This window comes from Canis lupus, chromosome 14 (assembly GCF_048164855.1).
Source record: "Canis lupus baileyi chromosome 14, mCanLup2.hap1, whole genome shotgun sequence".
In the NCBI taxonomy this organism is placed as follows: Eukaryota; Metazoa; Chordata; class Mammalia; order Carnivora; family Canidae; genus Canis; species Canis lupus.
The window spans coordinates 31,171,255-31,192,174 of record NC_132851.1 but is presented as its reverse complement, the minus strand read 5'-3'; the positions used below and the strand labels follow the sequence as shown (position 1 = coordinate 31,192,174).

The 20,920-nt window shown below is 34.9% G+C and overlaps 1 protein-coding gene across 14 annotated transcripts in view; it reads right to left on the bottom strand.

The window, feature by feature from the left end:
- The window catches only part of PHF20L1 (PHD finger protein 20 like 1), a 78,011-nt gene that overhangs the window by 47,411 nt on the left and 9,680 nt on the right, over positions 1-20,920 (bottom strand). For 7 of the 14 annotated variants that reach the window (XM_072774533.1, XM_072774545.1, XM_072774531.1 and 4 more), the window contains 6 exons: positions 10,566-10,737; positions 10,335-10,419; positions 6,627-6,715; positions 6,283-6,372; positions 1,730-1,943; positions 1,036-1,164 (listed from right to left, as the gene is read on the bottom strand). In XM_072774533.1, the coding sequence (XP_072630634.1) occupies positions 1,036-1,164; positions 1,730-1,943; positions 6,283-6,372; positions 6,627-6,715; positions 10,335-10,419; positions 10,566-10,737 (779 nt within the window). The remainder of the gene's footprint in view (positions 1-1,035; positions 1,165-1,729; positions 1,944-6,282; positions 6,373-6,626; positions 6,716-10,334; positions 10,420-10,565; positions 10,738-20,920) is intronic. The other 7 variants (XM_072774542.1, XM_072774543.1, XM_072774539.1 and 4 more) reach the window with 5 other exon arrangements.

The window sequence follows — 20,920 nt, the reverse complement described above, 5'->3', positions numbered from 1 at the left end:
TTTATTCTGTGATCTGACAACGAAACCAAGCTTCTTCATATTATTTAAAAGAATACCAACAAAGGTTTATATAACTTTATTAGGCCAATGACACTAAAAACCACTTTGTCCTTAAATTAAAAACATATGACTAAATACTTAAAGTATTTTAACTCCCCTTTAACACATACTCAGAAAAATTAAATATGTTTACAATTTTTTGAAAGACTAGAATCCTTAGGCTGAACAGGCCTTGGAAGTGATGGGGCCTAGTATGACCGGCCCTCCTTCAGATACTTGAATCTCTTCTCCTGTGAACACTAACCAGGCTAGGATTTCCAGAGTTTTCATCATCCTAACACTCTACTTCCTAAATTACAACAAAGCACAGAAAAGTAAGATGAAATTCTAAGGACCTACCTGAAGATAAGAAATATAAGAAACTTATAGAAGTACTTTTACTTAGGAATAACAAAGTCAAGAACTGAATTTAATTCAGCATTCATCTTTCCAACCATATATGCTAGTATCTTTTTTTTTTAAGGTTTTATTTTTTTAAGTAATCTCTACACCCAACGTGGGGCTTGAACCCACAACTCTGATATCAAGAGTTGCATACTCCATGGACTAGGCCAGCCAGGCACCCCTAGTTGCTACCATCTTTAATGAGACTGGGCAAGAGTCAGAATGTTTGTATAATAATATTTAGAACCTCAGAGATTATGTCACCACAAGTTGACAAAAGCAAATAATTCAATGTTTACAGAAACTACTCCTACCACCAAGGTGATGTTAAAACTATGGAATTTTATCACATTTGATCCTATCAATCCTCACAACATCCCTGTGAGGTAGGTAGAAAACATGATAGTTTTCACATTTCACAAGAGAAAAAGCTGACATTGTTGGAGGATGCTGACCTTAAAGAATCATAAAGTAACTTTCTTGTTAACCAGCTTGTTACACTAAAACACAGATACATTTTATTTTATTAAAAACAGACTACTCTAACCAAACCCTCCAGCCCCCACCACCAAAAGAATCATTGTAGTTTACCAGTAATCTTGTTAAGTCGAGCTCTCTTTGCCTGAAATGAGTTGCCTTGATTATTTTTCCTCTTGTTTGATAATGTGCTCTCTGGCTGTGGAAAGACCATCTTTGGAACGTTCTCTACATGAAGTCCTACTTTTAATAGAATACATATATGAGAGTTTATCTAGAATCCAAAGTTAAAACACATTATTTTTTTAAAATAGCAAAATAGTAAAACTGCTTTGCATTTAATTTTTTTAACCTAGTGCTTGACATAGAACTTTAAAAAACACAAATTTCTCCAGACTGATATATTAGAAATGAAAAACTACTAAGCAGTTATTCTTTAGGAAAGAAAAGCAGAAAGAAACTCACTGCTTTTTCCATATTATATATTAAAATACATGCAGAAGCTCTTAAAAAGTTAAAGAAAAAAAACACAAAACAAACAAAAAACCCAAAACTTACTAAACACGAATTTAAAAGTCAAAATCTGAACTCCTTTCTATTCATGAATACTGAGGTCACCCATTATCCAGTACCCATATTAGACCGGTAATCTTCAGCTGTGTTAAGATGCTACAGAAGTTAACCATTCATGCTAGGGAAGAGCCCAGTCATTCAACCATACCCTCAAATAGGTAGCTAAGGGGTCTGGCTTACTCTCTAAGTGAGTTTACCCTGCCACAAGGAATGAACATAAGAACATATTTTGTACCAAATGTTTCACTAGATGTGGGCAGATCTTCCTTCTTCTCAACTTCTGCAGAAGCTATAGAAGTTGAAGTCTCTTCCTTCTTTGAAGGTACTTTAAACCATTTCCTCTCATCTTTCTCTTTCTCTTTATTGCTGTTGGCGCTGGTGCGAGGCTTGTTCCCTGTTTTATTCTTGGCTGCAGCTGCAGCAGCTGCTTTGACTAAAGCTATCCAATCCTCCAAAGGAAAAACACAAAACATGAAGTATTAAAAATTAATCAAAATTTAATTACACTAATGAATAAAAACATCTCACATTTTCAAAGCTACTCTCGCACGCAGACAAATATAAAAGTTGAATTAATTCTATTTACAAGATAAATCATCCACATGGTAATTATCAAATTTAATGATCTAATGGGTTAGTTGGATTGTATAACCTTACATAAAATTGGAAAATATTTAGTAACAAATATTCCTTTGATCTACTTTCACTGAAATAAAATCTAAAATAATAGAGGAAACCCTTTAAACAAATACAGAACACTTCATGACGTTGTCTTAGTACTTGAAATTCAAATGGCAAATTGCATTTCTTTTCTGAATACAACCAACCTTAAAAGAAGTTAGAGAAAAGTGCTTTCGTTGGAATCCTATAAAGATTAAAAGAAATGTACTTCCACTGAACAAATTACTATTCCTCGTTAGGAAGAATGTACCACTCACAGTATGGTCAACTTCATAAAATTCAAGATATGATTTTATTAATTTTTAAAGTTTTGAAAGTTTGGACACCAATTTATCACAACAGCTTAATACTACTAGCGAAAGAAAAAGAGCCACTTGATTTGACCAAGGTGAAGTACATGTTGATAGGCTCCAGATTAATTAATTTCCCTCCCTCTTCAACTTCCGGGGATTTGCGTTGATTGCCACTCTTCTGAGATGTGAATATTTACCCTTCTTGTGTTCACATTTTCAGTCTGTTGCTAAATAATTTTTCCTATTACCATTTTATTTCTAATTAAAAACACTTATTATAAAAAATATGAAAAGATATAAAAAAAAAGTGGCGCTAACATTTAAATTTTCACAATCAAAATGATTTTTAAAAAATAAGTGTTTGTAACACCTCTACAGTTAATCTTCCACTGAGGCCACTAAGGTTCAGAGAGACCAACTCAAATTCAACCAAATAACACATTAAATTCTTAATTCACGTAACTAAAGAATACTTGACAACATCAAATGCAGTTACTTTACAGGTTACATTAATGACTGCTCAGTCTTGAAAATATACGTGAATAAGCCATTAAAAATAAGCCAACAAACAAAATCTATGTCTCTTTCTCTTCCCCATGATTGAAATGAACTAAAACTATCATGTGACTGCACCTAACACATGCATTCACCAATTTTCTATTGAATATCTTGCTATGTGTGTCAAGAAGCATGCTAAGAATTCATGAGACATTTTATAAAAGATGCTGCCTGAAAGGACCCAAAATGTATAGGCCCTGGAGTGATCACATCTTTGCTCCTGCCTGGAAGATGACCAGCATCTAGCTTTCTCAGTATTTAAACTGTGTCCCCCATATATGTCTAATCAGAAAGTGAATTAAGACATAGTTGTGAAATACAGACTTATGTCTCTAGTTTGTAAAAAGAAAAAGAAAAACAAAACAAACCAGATAAACCAAGTTTATCCAATCCCAGGTTTACTTAGAGCCATGTTTTTTGGTACTACCTATAAGAAACTGAAAAGCAAATAAAATTAACTATTAGACAGTGTGATAGGATAGACAGTGGAGGAATAAACAAAAAACCACGGAAGAAAACAAAATAAAAGATTAACTTAAGAGAAATGCTAATGGACGGCTTCAAGGAGCGTGACAGATGAGGTGAGCCCTGCAGCAGGAATCTTCGAGGCAAAGGGCAGAAGGAAAGGAGTCAAGAAAGGAGTTAACTGACAGCAGAAGCAAGAGGAAGTCCACGGGACAAAGCCATGGCAGTCAGTGTACGTGAATGGACAGAAGATGCAGGAGCATCTGAGTAAGCCAGAGGCATATGGCTAAGATGAGCTTTGAGACTGACATTAAGTATCAGAGAAAAAATAGCACCACAGATGAAACAGAGAGTAATGAACAAAGCAGACAGAGAAACTAAAGTACAGCCCGACTAGCAAAGTGCCAAATTCAGCAGAGATCATACCTGTACATGGTCTTATGAAGAGCAGAGTGCTTAATTCTGTGTTCCACATTGGGGGGAAATTTTTAAGTTGTTAGAGAAATGCTGAAAAATGCCAGGGGTAAATTCCATCCCTGGCTCTTTTCTCTCTCCAATGAACAGAAAACTGGGAGAGATTCATGTTGTAGCTCTTAAAACTGCAATTAGATATTTCTTTAAAGTTCCTTATCATAGGACTTGTTAATCATGGAACCACTGCAGTTGTGTCATTACAAAATTCTCCCATTATTTTGCCCTTCTATTTTTAAACAGGTAAGATTCACTATTAAAAATAGCTGGTGTGATCCTTCCATGAATTAGAGCTAAATGACGTGCTTCAAAGCTCCTGTAGACAACAGAGCAGTACACAATAAAGAACATGTTGGAAATCAGATTGACTTTAGAGTCATTCTATGTATTATGGTTATGTGAAATTTTAAGCCAGTCATTCAAATCTCTAAGTTCTGAATTCCTCAACTGTGAAATAGAACTATGAGTCACAGCCATGTCAAAGGTTCTGCTAGGAGAACCCAATTAAATAATGTATGCAAAAAAAGTTTTATAAATAGTAAAGGACCTTAAGAGCAAATCTTTAACACTGGTGAGTTTTACATCAGTACACTTGCAAAAAGAAAAAATAGGATAGAAAAAGCCATGGAAAGTTTAGAGAAGAATATATTTCCATACTGCATCTATGTATCCTTTGCTAATTTAGTAAAAGAAATTTACCGTATATCTTTACAAAGGAATTCTCAAAGTACTCAAAATTTTTAAGATACATGCAAAGTTGGATTCTCTTAGCACTGCCCACGTAACACCTGACTTAGTATATTTCCTACATGAAAACAAGTCAAAAACTTTTTGGAAAAAAAAAAAAAAAGACACATAAAATGAAACCATTTTATAAAAAAAAAATTCTACAGATATTTTAGTGTGCTTGTAATTAAAAGTTATGAAGAAAAATATAAATTAAAAGAAATATAGTGTCACTCAGGGCACCTGGGTGGCTCAGTAGGTTACGGTTCTGACTCTTGATTTCAGCTCAGGTCATGATCTCAGGGTCATGAGATTGAGCCCTGCATAGGGTTCATGCTATGTGTGAAGTCTGCTTAAAATTCTCTCTCACCTCTCCCTCTCCCGCCACCCCGTCCCGCCTGTGTGCACTCTTGCACCTTCTCTCAAAAAAAAAAAGAAAGAAAGAAAGAAAGAAATATAGTATTACTCATATTTTCAAAGGTTTATATTTTGGCATTGATTTTAATGTTAACATACATCATAATGTAACTATTTACTCAAAGTAAACACCAAATACATCCCATAAATTAATTTTTATTACTTGTAATTTTACCACAGACCAAATTGGCTCAGTGTCTCACTTTGGAGAAAAATTGAAGTTTTAGGGTTAGTGCCATCTCACAAACAGCTGAATAGCCAGAATAACAATTATATCCTTAAAGAAAAAAAAATTTTGAGAATTTTGTTTAATTAGACAGGTATATATTAAACTAAGTTTCCAATGTCTTAATCTATATTTCTATGCAGTAACCAAGAAATCACACCATTGAATGCTTAAAGGAACATTTTATTATATGTACAAGCAGGAAAACATAAAGCAATTTCCTGATCAAAAGCATTTCCATTTTAAATTGCATTTCCATATTAACTGGGGAAAAATTCTGCTATCTGATCACCACAAAACTAAATTTTTGAAAACCAGGTGATTTAAAACAATCACACTTCTCAGAAGGTATCAAGAATCATTTTTTTTTAACGCGGTGATCTACATTTCTAGATTACTAAATGTACACATTTGGCTGCAATTGACCAGATAATTTCACACATTTCAGAATGATACTTTTCACTGCACAGTATAGAACAAGTATGTAGCATATTTCCATATTAGACATTTTTATAGATTACTTTCAATTTTTAAAATTAATTGTAGGTCCAGGTGCTGAAAATCCCAAATAACAGCAGAACATAAAAGAAAATATTTTAAATTTCTATTGGCACCTTTTCTTTCCAGTCTTTCAGGAAACATATTCAATCAATGAAATCATGTTTTTAACTTCATCCCAGATTCTCCTTTAAATGCTTACCGTTCATTCTTGCTTTGAGCAGTGACAAAGCATGTAATAGACTGCTTACGTCCTATGACTCAGACAGCCCTACCTGAAGCAGCCTACAGAGTGTCAGGTAAGCGCCTTTTAAAAGAAGATTAATGACTATGATTTATAAAAAGGAAAGAAGAAGATAAGAAACTCAATATAAAATTTTATATTAAAAATTAACTTTCTAAATGATAATATATACCAGGAAAAACAAAATGAAATTAAAAAAAGGCACTTACCTCACTTCCCATAGACTGGTTACACGATCCAGCTGGGTCGATAGGACAACACCAGCTTAGTGGATGCTGGGATTTCACCTGGAACAGAAACTAGTGACCTATAACTTTAGCAGGTCTAAAGCCAAAGAAGCAAAAATCAAGTGTATAATTTATCTTACATTCTAAGCTTCTTTTTCTTGCTGCTATTTGGGGCTATCAGCACATAATCCTACAATTAGTTCACTTTAAAATATATGTATTTTTTTTCCTTTTCTTTCTTTCTTCTTTTTTTTTTTTTTTTTCTTGATTGGTCACCATTCAAGAAGACATCCCTTTGGGTAGCTAGGAATGCTGAACACTCTTACCTGCCCCTTAGCATCCTCGGGCATGGCCTTAATGTGCATTCTTTTTAAACAACGAATTACTCCATCATAAAACTGAACTGTGAATGTTCCTGAAACAGGAGCAAGTCAGAATCATTAGAAAATACAACTGAATCTTACAGCAACACTTGAAATCTAACAAGTCACACCCTGACAGAAGTAAATACACTGTGACTGCAGTAACTGCAAACACACACCCGTTAAGAACTTCATCAACTTGGTTAAAGTTTATTTGGTTAAGGTGTACTTTCTCTTTCCCTTTAATAAAATCATTACTTCTAAACATAAGTACTATTTCTATAAGAATTATCCTTCCTTCTTTGGAAGTTTCTTTTTAGAGAGAAAGAACTGATACAGGGACAAAAAAAATCACTTGCTCAAGGAAAGATTATTCCATTCACAGTATTAATGAACTAGCAAGTAAGAAAGAATCAGATCCACAGGCTTCTAAGCTAGAAAATAACTTACAGACCATGTAGATGAAATTGTTCTGCACAGATGAGAACAATGAACCGCCAGGAGGACGAAGGCTCCATCCATAGCAGTCCACTAAGCAGCAGCACAGCCATATCCACACCCCCATCCCCACGCCTTTCCCACTCACTCAGTTCTGCTTTTAGGACTCAAGACCCTGTTTGCATGACAATCTCAAAGTATATTCGCTTTTTGTTACAGAGGCCATGCTTTCAAGTCAACAAAACATATAAATTGTGTAGATCTTATACTTAAGAAATTTCAGTATTTTTCTATCATTTCTGGTACAAATGAGGGCTGAGAGCCGCTTTAAGTAAACAGATACATGACCTTTACAAAAGAAGTAAAAACAATAAGGTGTGATAATTTTTATGATTGGCTTTGAAGTTGGCACCAAAGCCAGACATACATGTACAAAGATTTTCCTTAATTTTGTAATTTGATCACTTGATTTCGCATTTTCTATAATTAGCGTAATTCACAACATTGCAGATATAAAGATCTAGACCCAGGTTACTGAGGGGGAAAAATGATTAGTTGAGGAGCAAGGCTATAAAGCCACTGGGAAAATTTTGAGAATATCAAACCATACATACACTTTACACTACCATCACTCCTGCAACTGTCCTCTTCCTTCTTCAATAATGGCCTTCCAGAAGAGGGCAGGCTCCACACCAACTGGGCATTCATCCCTCCTCACTAGTGATATCACACTGTTTCTGCTCTTGTGATGCCTTTCTCCTTTCCTCCCTCCAACCTACTCTTCAAGATCACCTCTTTAAATCCCACCCAGAATATGAACACTTCTCTGTTCCCTGTTTACAGATTTGTCCCTCCTCTTCAACTTCTCTAAGATATATTTCAAACATTGTTTTCTTTAGTTTTGTTTAGCTTTTACAGTGCCTCTTGAAGGCTTCCCTTCCCTTGTTTTTCTTTGGGGGCATGGGCATGGTGGGCAGGCTCATCTACCATGTGGGGCATACAGAAATAAAAAACAAAAACAAAAAACAAAAACAACAACAAAAAACAGCCAATGGAGATTTTTTTAAAAAATTACAACTGCCAATATTTCACTAAGGGCCCACTTGAACTCCTCTTGCAATGGCAGAGACTGCAATAAGTGTCTTCACTCTTCCACTAATATAAGCTTAATTTTCTGTATTCTATGCCCATGGACAAAGAGGAGAGGATAAAACATAGGGGCTTTGCTTCCGAGTGCATTGCGTGTATGTACACATGGATTTGTATATGGTATACTTCCAAGAAGCTTTAAGCATGGAAGTAAGGTCTCAAAGCTCTCCACACTTAAAGGAACTGCTCTTAATTAAGATAAAATGTCGCTTAATTGTGTTTCATTTTCTTTTATTTTGAGTGGATCCATTTACTATCCAACAGAATTGATTCGTTACCTCCTCCATTCCTTCCACAAACTGTAACTGACTGCTTATACACGAGGCTCTGGACTAGAAACCTGGGGAATACGCGTATGTAAGACACAGGACTATGGGCTCTCAGGAAGTATAAGTGCACAGGGAGACAAAGGCCACATGAGACAAGGAAAAGTGACCTGCCAACCTGACAATGAAGATGTCCCTCAACTCCTCCTAGAGTAAGGTGATGAGAGGTAGTAAAATCATGTTTGTTATTTCAATTCCTTAAAACAGTAAGTCAGAATAGGCCTTTGTAAAGTTATATCATATTTCTAGCTAGACACCAAGGATTTGCTTTCCCACACCTAAAACTCCTTAGTATATCTCTTTTTAAATGTTTTCCTCTTTTATCTCCTCTTACCTCCCATTTTTTCCCCACATTTGTTATTCTAAATGTCCTCAGCTTAAATCCTTTCCACAGTTCCTTTCCATCACCTCCAAATAAAATTGAAATTCTATAGCAAGATTGTAAGACATTCCACACACAGGCCCTTGCTTTTCTCTCCCCCTTTAAAGGACTCCCTCACTCTAGTCACACCAAAGTCTCACAGTTCCTAAAAGGTGGCAGGCCTCTCTTCTGTTCTTTTACAACATACCGTTTCTTCTGTCAGAAAAGCTTTTCATTCCTTATTTAGCTGACTTGTTTGTCTTTCAGGTTTAAAGCATCCCCTTACTTAGATTAAATGTCTCTTCTTGCAAAGAAGCTGCCACTCAATGTGTCTCTTCAGTAAAAAAAGATGAGTGGTGAAGTTTAGGAAATAATTGTTATAGAAAACTAATGTTATTACTGATTTGAAAAATATACTTACAAATATTTTATAACTTTTTAGAGATTTTAAATAAATTTTTAAAAAATATTTAAGTATATTTCCAATACAATTTAAATATTAACTTTCATGCCTTTCCAAATTAGTCAGTATATAAGTTCTGGGTTTTTTTAATACATTACCTGCCCAACAGATGTATTCATCTTCAGCCACACTACTGTACCTGATTTCTGTATTATTTTCAACATTACTGATCAGTTCAGTAATTTTGGCTCAATATTAGTATTAGATACCACAAAGGCTATTAGGAAACTTAACTCTCAGGACAACTGGGTGGCTCAGTGGTTGAGCATCTGCCTTCAGTTCAGGGTGTGATCCCGGGGTCCTGGGATCCTGTCCGACATCAGGCTCCCCAAAGGGAGCCTGCTTCTCCCTCTGCCTATGTCTCTGCCTCTTTCTGTGTGTGTCTCATGAATAAATAATTTTTTTAAAGTAGACTTAATTCTCAGAAATTAAGGAAATGGGCTAGGAAAAGATGCAATAAAGGAAATCCTCAAATTGACAAATTTCCACACTCTTTCCTCAGAAAACACTGTACTATATTTTACTTTCAAGTTGAACTGATTTGAATTTCCCTGTATCTTTAACCTTCCCTCACACTCTGGTTGAGCTGCTCATAAAGATAACGTAGCCAACAAAGTGGAAACAGAGAAGAAATAAAATGCTTATAATGTAAGCCTGTGAACCAAAAGCTGCACAGTTTTAACCAACTCTTTCCCTCTCCTAATTTAAACATTTATTTAGGTAGTAAGTAGATCACATATCATGTTATTCTATTTAACATGTAACAAATGAAACACTCCTAAAAATTAAGAATATTAGCAGGAAATTCATTAAGTCTGAAACAAGAAGTAACAACTATATGACCATATGTAACAATTACACACATTAAAATTAGAAACACAGTTAAATCTTCCCAGATCACTTTGAAGTAATCTAAGATCACTTCAAATACATACCTTCCTTGTTAATTGCTTCAATCTTGGCAGGGTAATAGCGACAATCTGTCCAGCGAGCCAGAACTTCTTCTCCAGCTTTGAAATCCTATTTTAAACAACTTTTAAGATCAATACCATGTATAATAAATAAGCATTTCCTTTATAAAAATAAAGCTTTGTAATATTTAACAGAATTCCTTTTGAAATATACAAAGTTACATAGTTAGCAAATGGAAAAAGCTTGCTACTTACAAAGAAATCTTCCTCATCTTTTAGCCCTTCTTTTCTTAACGCAGGTCTCTCCAAGGGTCGCAACCTATTGCTATCCCAGTAAATCCATTCATCATAACGATGACTCCAACGCTCAAAATGGACCAACATCTTGCCCTCCTCATAGTCGATTTTTTCAATTCGTGATGGATACCTCCAAAATAAAAAGAAGCTTCATATAAGGAGAAAATTCTTATGTTTGTTTACACAAAGTATTAAAAAGAATAATTTAACTGAAATATTGCTTACCATTAAAACCATAAAATACGGGTATTTTTAAACTACTGAACCAACGAAATTTATTATTTTTTAATGATTTTTTATAAAGATTTTATTTATTTATTCATGATAGACACAGAGAGAGAGAGAGAGAGAGAGAGAGAGAGAGAGGGGCAGACATACAGGCAGAGGGAGAAGCAGGCTCCATGCAGGAAACTTGATGTGGGACTCGATTCTGGGACTCCAGCATCACACCCTGGGCCGAAGGCAAGCACTAAACCGCTGAGCCACCCAGGGATCCCCAAATGATTGATCTTAATACCCAGTAAAATACTTCAATACACTCCCAGTGGAAATATAAATTACTTGCACTGTTTTGGTAAGTAAATTGAGAACAGGTTTCATGAGCCCTAAACATATTCCTACTTTTTAACTCAATCATTATAATTCTGGAACTATATATACAAAATATTTATAATAACAAAGAAAATAGAAACCATCTAAAAATATAATTAGAAAAACTGAAGACTGTCTAGCTATACAAACAATGGTATATCCACTGAATGATATAGTCTTTAAATGTGGTATTTACAAAAAATTTACATAGGAAAATGTAAAAAAGTAGCAGCACTGTGTTCAGAATTATAAGTATGTAAAACAAATTTGTCTAGCAAAACATACCAACACGTACATGTGTCTCTTTATGGCACAAAACCACTGTTTTTTTTCTATTTCTCCATACTTTCCAATATTTTATAATGCGTATCAATGATAGTAGGAAAAGCTCAGTTAAACTTTAAACTCTAAAATATAAAAATAAATATTGTTCTGTCTTTATGTGTGATGCTTCTATGATAAATTCTAAAAAGAAATTAGAAATTAGTTAACTTGGAACTTTCAACATGGAAAATTGCCTCATTTCTAATGTACTGTATTAAATGTTCACAGATGACTCAAAAATTTTTAGAAAGTATCATTAAATAACCGTAAGACTCAACAGCAGCACACAGATGATTCAGCCATAAAAGTTTCGTATTTTTGCTAGTTTTTGATAAATCTGGAATTTTTCTTCTCCCTATAGAAAACTGGCTTTCACTATAAAGCACAATAGACCTTATATAACTTTGAAATTTAGGAGCTATTACATGCTTTATACATCATTCATGCTATTCAAGGCTTCTTAACCATTTCAAGGGCTCTGAATCTTTCTCTGGTGTAGCTTCTTTCCCCACTTTGGTATGATACTGAACTACTTGGGACGTCCTCAAAAATACTGAGCTCTGTCAAACATTTGTGCATTTGTACACTCTGTTCTTTCCACCTAATCCCAAACTGTCTCCCTCACTTCCTTCTCTATTCCTCATTCCAGGCTTGGCTTAATGTGTAATCCCATGTGCAAAGACATTCTACTCCCTGCCCTGGCTGCTCTGACTGACTGCACCCACCTGCACAACCACCATCTCAGTGCAGGTTCCTAAACTGTGTGCCGTGAGGTATTTATAGCCCTTGCTACTTTAATACTCATGACCTACAAAAAGGTCTGGTGGTTAAATAGCTTGGGAAAATACTGGATAAAAAGTTATATTGTAAAAAAAAAAAAAAAAAAAAAAAAAAAAAGGTTATATTGTTTTCTTTGTTGGAGATAAAACATTTACTATTATCACAGTAAAAGAAATAGGTAACCCTTTTATCACAAACCTTTTATTAACAATTCTTGTGATAGCAGATATCTGAGGGACATGATTTTAGATGCTACCCTTTGGCCTGTGAGATTCAAGGATTAAGAGTCATGTCCATTCTCGTATCCCCCAAGTGTCTAGCCCAATGACCGACACGCACTGGCCACTCAGGGAATGCTCAGAACGAACAAGAAGTTTTGTTAAAGAGAGTCTGCACATTTCTTCAGAACTAAGAAGGCTGCTGCTGACCTGATAACCTTAAGTTAGAACTTACTCTTGGTCTTCTTTGGGGAATAGGTGTGAAGAAACACTTCGTTAAAGAAAAGCATAAAGGGACTTAACATACTCTCCAAGGTGAACAAGGCATAACGCTTGTCTTTTGCAATGATGCTCTGACAGTATGTTTCTGCTCCTCCGATTTTTAAAACATAAGAAGTGCCACTAGCACTGGGGGACGCCTAGAGGTAACAATGCCCTTTAGTTTATTTTCCAGCATTCACTGGCCACTTCACCATTACAAAGAGATTTTCTATCAATTATAAAAAATGGATAAATTTCTAATTCTGCATGTTTATTATCTCTTTTTATTTTTGAACAAAACATCAGGGGTTTATTCTCTGGGTTACTTCAAATTCTAAATGTAAACAACTCACGTATTTAAAACATTCCTCAAAGTGAGAATGCCACAGTAACAGAGTTAAACACATCTTTATTTTCATAACATGACTGAATTCAGCAAAGAGTCAGAATCCAAGTAAGTTCAAATCGTTTAAATCTGGATTGCATTTTTAAGTAACTTATAGTTTCCTAAAATACTTCAAACTCTGTTCACTGACAGGATGCCTGATGTTAACCACCAAACTAAAAATTATATTTTGGGGAACTGCTTCAGAATAATTTATAGCATGTTATATACTCTTTATATAAATACCAAGAGATTGATAGGTAAACTTTGGATGAAGGCCAAGAATGAAGTAACACTAATACACAAGATTATCTATTTTAATCCTTACAATATCCACTAATCAAATTTTGAATCTTAAATAAAAGTGCCATAAATATTACCATTGTCAAGAATGACTAAGTTTCTGTTCATTCATTTCATATGTATTTGGGCATCTAATAAGATTAAGACACTTGCCAGGCACTGTTGGTACAGAAAAAGGAAATATCATTAACTCCTACCTTCAAGGAACTTAGCTGAGAGTCTGACAAGGAGAAAGAAGAATCAGAATATTCACATGTATGTTAGGCTCTATGTTCTTTCCTTACCGAGTGTCAACTGCTCCTTATATACCTTGTCTCTTTGGATCCTGGTAACCATCCAAGGTATAGATAACACAGTCCCCATGTAACAGATGAAGACTGTCCAAGAATACACATGGTAGAGTATTCACAGCCAAAACCAACTGGCACAAAAGCCTATAGCAGAAATGGGATAAGGTCTACATCAAAGTAATTATATCATATATGGTGAACTGGTTAGTATATACAAGAAGTTCATATAAGATGCTATTAATAAGAGAGAAAATTGGGGAGTTCACTGAATGTTCTTGGTAGATGTCATCTACGTTGGTCTTGGTAAGGGACTTCTAGGATTTAGATTTAATAAACAAGGTACAAAAAAGGTAAAGTGCACACACTTCCAGTTAGTCAATGTTCATTTACTTAAAACCAAGGTTAGGCAATCAGTCAGATAATGAGGTCTCTGTCCTTAAGAACCTCTTGATCAAAGGCTGGAGGGGCAGTTCAAGGAAACCGGTCCCTTTGGCTAGACTACACGATCAGCAGTAGGGTGAATAAAGGAGAATACTGGGACATCAGACTGGACTCAGTAGCTAGGTTCAAAGTGAGGGGCTCTGTAATACCAAACTGATGAAACACCCCATCACTGTACAAACAACAGGAAATCCCGTACTTTGGTTTGCCTTAGGAAAAAAACCCTAACATTAAAATCTTTGCTATCATGTAAAATGCACAAAATGGCAACTTAACATATAGTCCTATACAGTGAAATGATTTTCCTGTTCTAACAAATGGCCCAAAGTAATAATGCTTTGATACACAGTGAATGAAAAATACTGAACAAACGTATTCACAAATGCCTTCTATCTTGACTGAAAGCAACACTATTTTGATACACAATTTATGTTTTATTATAATTGAATATGAATGGAACATAAAACTTTTCATACTGAATTTGGAAGATGTAGTGATGATGCTTTTTTTTTTTTGTGATGATGCTTTTGTTTTGTCATCTTTTAAAATGCTAAATCACGGAAAACTGTTAAAGAACAATGATTAGGCTGAGTCTCCAATATTTATGATGGGAAAAGATCTCAGAAGTGGGAGACTGGGGTTTCAGAGTCAAAAAAATGAAAGAAGAAAAAGAAATACTTGGCATTTGGCTTGGCATTTCTTAAGGGGTTCAAAAGAAAGAGATGGAAGTGTGATTCCCCAGTGCCAGAATTCTATACAGAGCTCTCTTACCATTATAATCTGTTACTGCAAAATATCATAAAATGTTCACTATGGACCTTTCCGACTATAATCCCAGTCTGAAATGCATGCATTGCTTAACTTATATTTACTTGTGTGGAAAACAAGGGGTTGCCTTCATTGTTCTAGGTTTGCCTAGGTCTAATGTCTTTTACACTTGATTCCTAGCAAGTGTAATAAGCAAACTTAGTAAGAACTGGTTATGAGGCCAAATGGAAACAAATAGAATTCAGAAATACTGAGAAGATTTTACAATGATCTTTGCTGAATTTCATGGAATCTTCATACATGCAACTCTACCACCATAATCCGTCCATTGATTCCTCAGGACCCTTTCTGAATTAGTGTGGTCAAAGTCCAATAATGGTCAGGTTAAACTGTGGCTATAATTACTGAGTAGAACAAACCTATTATCAAGAACCAAAATTATTTTCATCTTCTCTGAACGCTTATAATGCTTTAATGCCTCATCTGAGAATATCAGCATTTTAACACTGTTACTGGTTCCACTTGTAGAAGACTGTTCATCAGAGTATGGATTCAAGATCAAATCCACAACCCATCAAAGAACCAAATACTAACCAAAGAGGTTGGTTACACATTGAATATACTGCATCAGTTCCCTACAGTTATCAATTTACATGGGCAGGTCCCGATTCACTCACTAAATCAGGAGACTACACCCCCAGGACATACTGTAGGGAACTGATGCAGTATATTCAATGTATTTTAATCAGATTTTCAAAGGGATCCATGATTAACACAAAAATCTTTCTGGTAGGCAAGATTATCTATTAACACATACTATAGGTATCCCATTAATGTTCGAAGAAAAAAGAAATAATGGGCAGGTAGCTATTTAAAAAAGTTATATTCAATATATTAACAGTAAAACAAACATTATTTGAACTCATTCTGATTTGCCATCCTATTTGATATAGCCAGTTTTACCTGCATTGATAAGAAAGTCAACCATGAGGAAATGACAAGAGAAATTCCTTGATACACTTATGCCCTAGGATCTCCTGGACTTAAGCTACAGGACGGAGTTGTGAACTACTCACTGATGGGTAGCAATCCACTGAATAAGGTCAGACAACATTATTAATGTCCTAAAGACTAACAGGATTCGCTCTGAGAAATGCCACATTAATTAAAAAGGCAAAGTATTTTATTTTTTAAAAAGATTTACTTGAGAGAGAGCATGAGCGCATGTGCATGTGAGTGGAGGGAGGGAAAAGAGGGAGGACAGAGGAAAAAAAGAGGATCCTGAAGCAGACTCTCTGCTGAATGAGGAGCCTGATGTGGGGCTCCATTTCATGACCCTGACATCACGACCTGAATGGAAATCAAGAGTCCCTAACTTAACCAACTGTGCCACCTTGATGCCCGTGCCCCCCTCCTACAAAAAGGCAAAGTATTTTAAAAACTTGCCCCAATAGTTATTCAAATTATTTTAAATAAGTCATTTGTTTATATTGATAAAATAATAAAATTTGTAAGTTATATAAATTTAAAAATTAACAGTTTCTCATTTGTTTCATTTAACTCAGTAAACAATGAGTCTCTAATTCACTATGTGCCAAACACTGAAGTAGGAATAAACCTACAAATAACAGTATTATTCCAATCAATAAACTCAAATTCAGGACAGAGGGGGGGAGAAAAAGAAAATCGAATAAGTTACCACAATTATAATACAATGTTATAGCTCAAACAGTCAAGATAAATTTCAGTAGCACACAGAAAGAATACTTAAATTAGATGTTCTACTAGATAAGTAGGTCTTTAATTAGTAAAAAGTGAAACACACTTGAAATCTGACTTACACATAATTTAAACGTTAGAGAAATTTAGGGAGTTAGGATTAGTAACTCAAAACGGTTCTGTGGATAAGGACTTCATAAGCAAGGACCTCTAACATAAGTATCATAAAAAATGACTAAGATACATTAGAAGAACTAAAAATATAGAGTTAAGAACTCCCTCACATATAATCGTCAGAAAGAGGATTATGTGTTAAATAATAAAAATTAATGTAAAATGTAATCCAAAGCAAACATAATATTCTTACAGCATAGCAACCTTTTAAATTTTAGCTTCTGGAAGCGTTTTAAATTTATATTACACTTTGTAATTTTCAAAAGCATTCTCTCACCCAATAAACTCACCGATTAAACTCCAAGAACAATGTCATCTAGTACTATTATAGTATTTTTAGAGGAAGTGCTTTTAGTTACTGCATGTTAATTTATTTCACACTTGAAGAATACACTGAAAACAAAACTCTTTTGATTAATTCAAACTTGACATCCCAAAATGAAGTATAAAAGAATCTAGACTTTCCAGAACATTCAGAGACTAGTTTATATGTCAAAATCACATCTTCTCCAACACTGAATTCTAAGCATCCCATCACATCATCCCCACTGTCCTCTTTTCAGAGATGTCCACCCCCAAGACACATGTTCAGTAGAAGCTGCCAGACCACCCTGCTGCCTATCTGTCCACACCTTTGCAGCAAAGAACAGGTAGGGTCAGAGTTAGCCACATGTTTTCTTTTAGAGCCTTGATGCCACATTTCAAATTAAGGTTTCATTTCAGACCCCCAGATTCAAACTCCTACTGCTATCTACCTCCCTAGCACCTCAATCTCCTGCCATCCCTACCTTCTTTCAGTCAATTCTAACCAATCACAGTGCCTACACCTATCTACTCATTACCATCTCCCACCACTATAAAAAATTTACTACTCTACCTACCCAAAAAAATGCCACCAGTTTCGTACCAGAAGTTTGTGACTTCATATATTTAGTTCAGACTAACAGGACCAAACTCCTTGTTACTTAATTTTGTCACAAAATTCAAAACTCCAGCAGGTTGAGGTCCACTTAGTTTCTGTTTCTTAATATTTAGCACTTAAAAAATTATTATACCACTACAGGTAGTTACAGACGTTTATATGCCTGTTGATCGAAGTTTTAAGGATTTGCAGTGACTCTTCTCCCATGTAGACTCATTTCTATTTAGAATAACCAATATTCATGCTATTATTATAATTAAAGCTAATGTTTACTAAGAGCCTACAATGTGGCAAAAGCCATGATAAGCTTTTAACAAGCATTGTCTTGCTTAATCCTCAAAGAACTTTTTTGAATTAGGTACTACTGCTCCTGGTTATTGAAGAGAGGAGGTCATAGAGGCTCTGATCCCTTATGTAATTTATTCAAGCAAAAATAGGTATTTAGGCAGCAGATCCCTGAACTGAGGTTGAGTGTCTGTCCTTAAAGACTATGCTTACATTCAATATATATTCTGCATCTTGCCAAGTTATATTTAGCTCCTATCACACTTACTGCACACATATAGAATAGGGTGCTCTTACCAAGAGGTACTGAAAACAAAAATAATATGAGAATCAGATTATGTTTATTTTTTTCTTGCAAATTCAATTTTATATAAGGACTTTTTTTTTTTTTAAATATATAAGGACTTTTGATACAAAATATCTGAAGTCAGTTTTTGTTAGGCCAAGAGTACAGAAAACAGCTTTTATTATACAGCACAAAATAAACATCTATGCATAAAAAGGCTCGTTTTATTATTAAAATTTCTCAAAAAAAGCATACTATATCTCAACTATGCCTAAGTATGAAACATTGCATTAAAATTAAAGAGTCTGAGAAAAGAAAGTAGCTTAACTTTTAAGATGTTTCAAAGTTTTTACAATATAAATTTAAAACTTAAGAATCTAGGGGCACCTAGGTGGCTCAGTTGGTCAGGCATCCAACTCAGTTTTGGCTCAGGCTATGATCTCATAGTTGTGAGATCAAGCCCCACATGGGGGTCCATGCTGAGAATGGAAACTGCTTAAGATTCTCAATCTCCTCCCTTTGCCCCTCCCAACCCCCAAAAGATAGGAATCTAAGGTATGGTTTGCGATTCGACTAAGAAAAACACTAAGTGACTTTAAAAATATTTACTAATCTAGTTTGACAAATATAATCCTATACTTAGTTTTCAACTCATAGGTCAAAACTCATTTGCCAAAATTTTCTGAATAGTAACCACATCTCATGAGATCCCCCAAAACTTTGGGTTCATTCTTTACCAACCTGCCAAAATTCAAAAAGCTTTGCTGGGTATCTTTAGGAGTAAAATCATTTCATGTGAGTAGCTTATACTTTGGTACCTGAGCAAACCACGATGTACTAGAAACAGATTCATTTTTAATTAAAGGAAGTTAGCTTTTTGGCAATGGAAAAAATAGAGTTTTAAGACACATCAAATATTAAATATCCAAATTTTCTTCAAATTCACTGCAACAATTCTCTCAAAGTTGAGTTCATTGAAATTAGTGAAATAACATAATACCGACATCAATTTCCAATTTAATAAAAAGAAAAGTTCTACGTGCTAATGATCTATGGGAGGTGACAATAAGGATAGTTAGTAATTCTTCAAAATAAAAAGACATCTAAAAATACTAAAAACTGGGAGCCTTATGAAGAATAGTAAAACTGTCTTTTCAATATTGTTAACTTTTCTTTTAAAAATATTTTAATACTGATATTTAAAACTCAATACTTCCTCCTTCACTTAAAAAATCAATTAAAAACAAAAACTTTTCAGAATCTGTAGATACCAGTTCTATCTACTCAACAAAACTAGAATTAGTAAACATTCTTTTTATTAGAATTCATTATCGTCACAAATAAATTATTTCCCAACTAATGGCTCTGATCAACTCCCCATTACAAAATAAAGCATCATCTACTTTAATGTGCCAGGTGTAGAATCTCCCAATACAGTGATAATATTCAGCAGGAATGAGGTCATGAACAGTTAGATGCATATGACATACATACGATAGCTGACCTCCAACCAAATGTCAGAAAAGCAAATAAAACTGTCTTCTCTTTTGGTCCAATCCCTGCCATTATATGAACACACACACACACCACACAGCACAATAATCCCAAGGTTCCTGGACTTTATAGTACTATATATTTCTGAAAGAGGCTAAGAAACCATCAGCTTGAAGGCTTGATTCAAAGGTAAACTTAAGAAGGAAGAGTTTCTAGGACAGACAGACCTGAAATTAACCTGCCTTGCAAAAGCTAATTCAGTGGAATAAGAATGACATTGGCAAGCTGGACTCTCAGGGTCCTTCTAAACACTAGATAGATACATATTACTAAAGAAGCTCAGGAATTAAGATAGCCTATGAATGCTGAGCCCATTTACTCCCTGAAGCTGAGGCTCAGACTTGAGGGTGTCCATATGAGGCAATAAGTTATGGTAACGAGATCCGCACACTTAGAGTCAAAAGAACCTGGGGATCCCTGGGTGGCACAGCAGTTTGGCGCCTGCCTTTGGCCCAGGGCGCGATCCTGGAGACCCGGGATCGAATCCCACATGGGCTCCCGGTGCATGGAGCCTGCTTCTCTCTCTGCCTATGTCTCTGCCTCTCTCTCTCTCTCTCTCTCTCTGTGACTATCATAAATAAATAAAAATTTAAAAAAAGAATTAAAAAAAAAAAAAAAGGAACCTGGCTATAAGATGACTTTTCTGACTAGATGATGAACTGGAATAAAACACCAAATATCTCCAAACCTTAGGTCTGTCATTTCTAAATTGGTAAAGATCATCCCATACTTGACAGGCTTCTTATAAAATTCAAGTGATATAATGAATATTTTCTGCATATCTGAATCATTATAGAAGTTACAATCTCGCAACGGCAATCCACAATTAACTATAACCAGGGACAGTCTGTCTTCCTCTCACCCTTAGTAAAAAGGATCTAAATCCCAACTACCCAGTCATGTAGTGGTGATCTCAGAAAGCAGAAGAGCAAGAGAACTGAAGCCCATCAAAGTACATAGAGGTCAGTATGCTCTATTTTACTGAGAAACAGCAAAAAAAAATTTTTTTTGT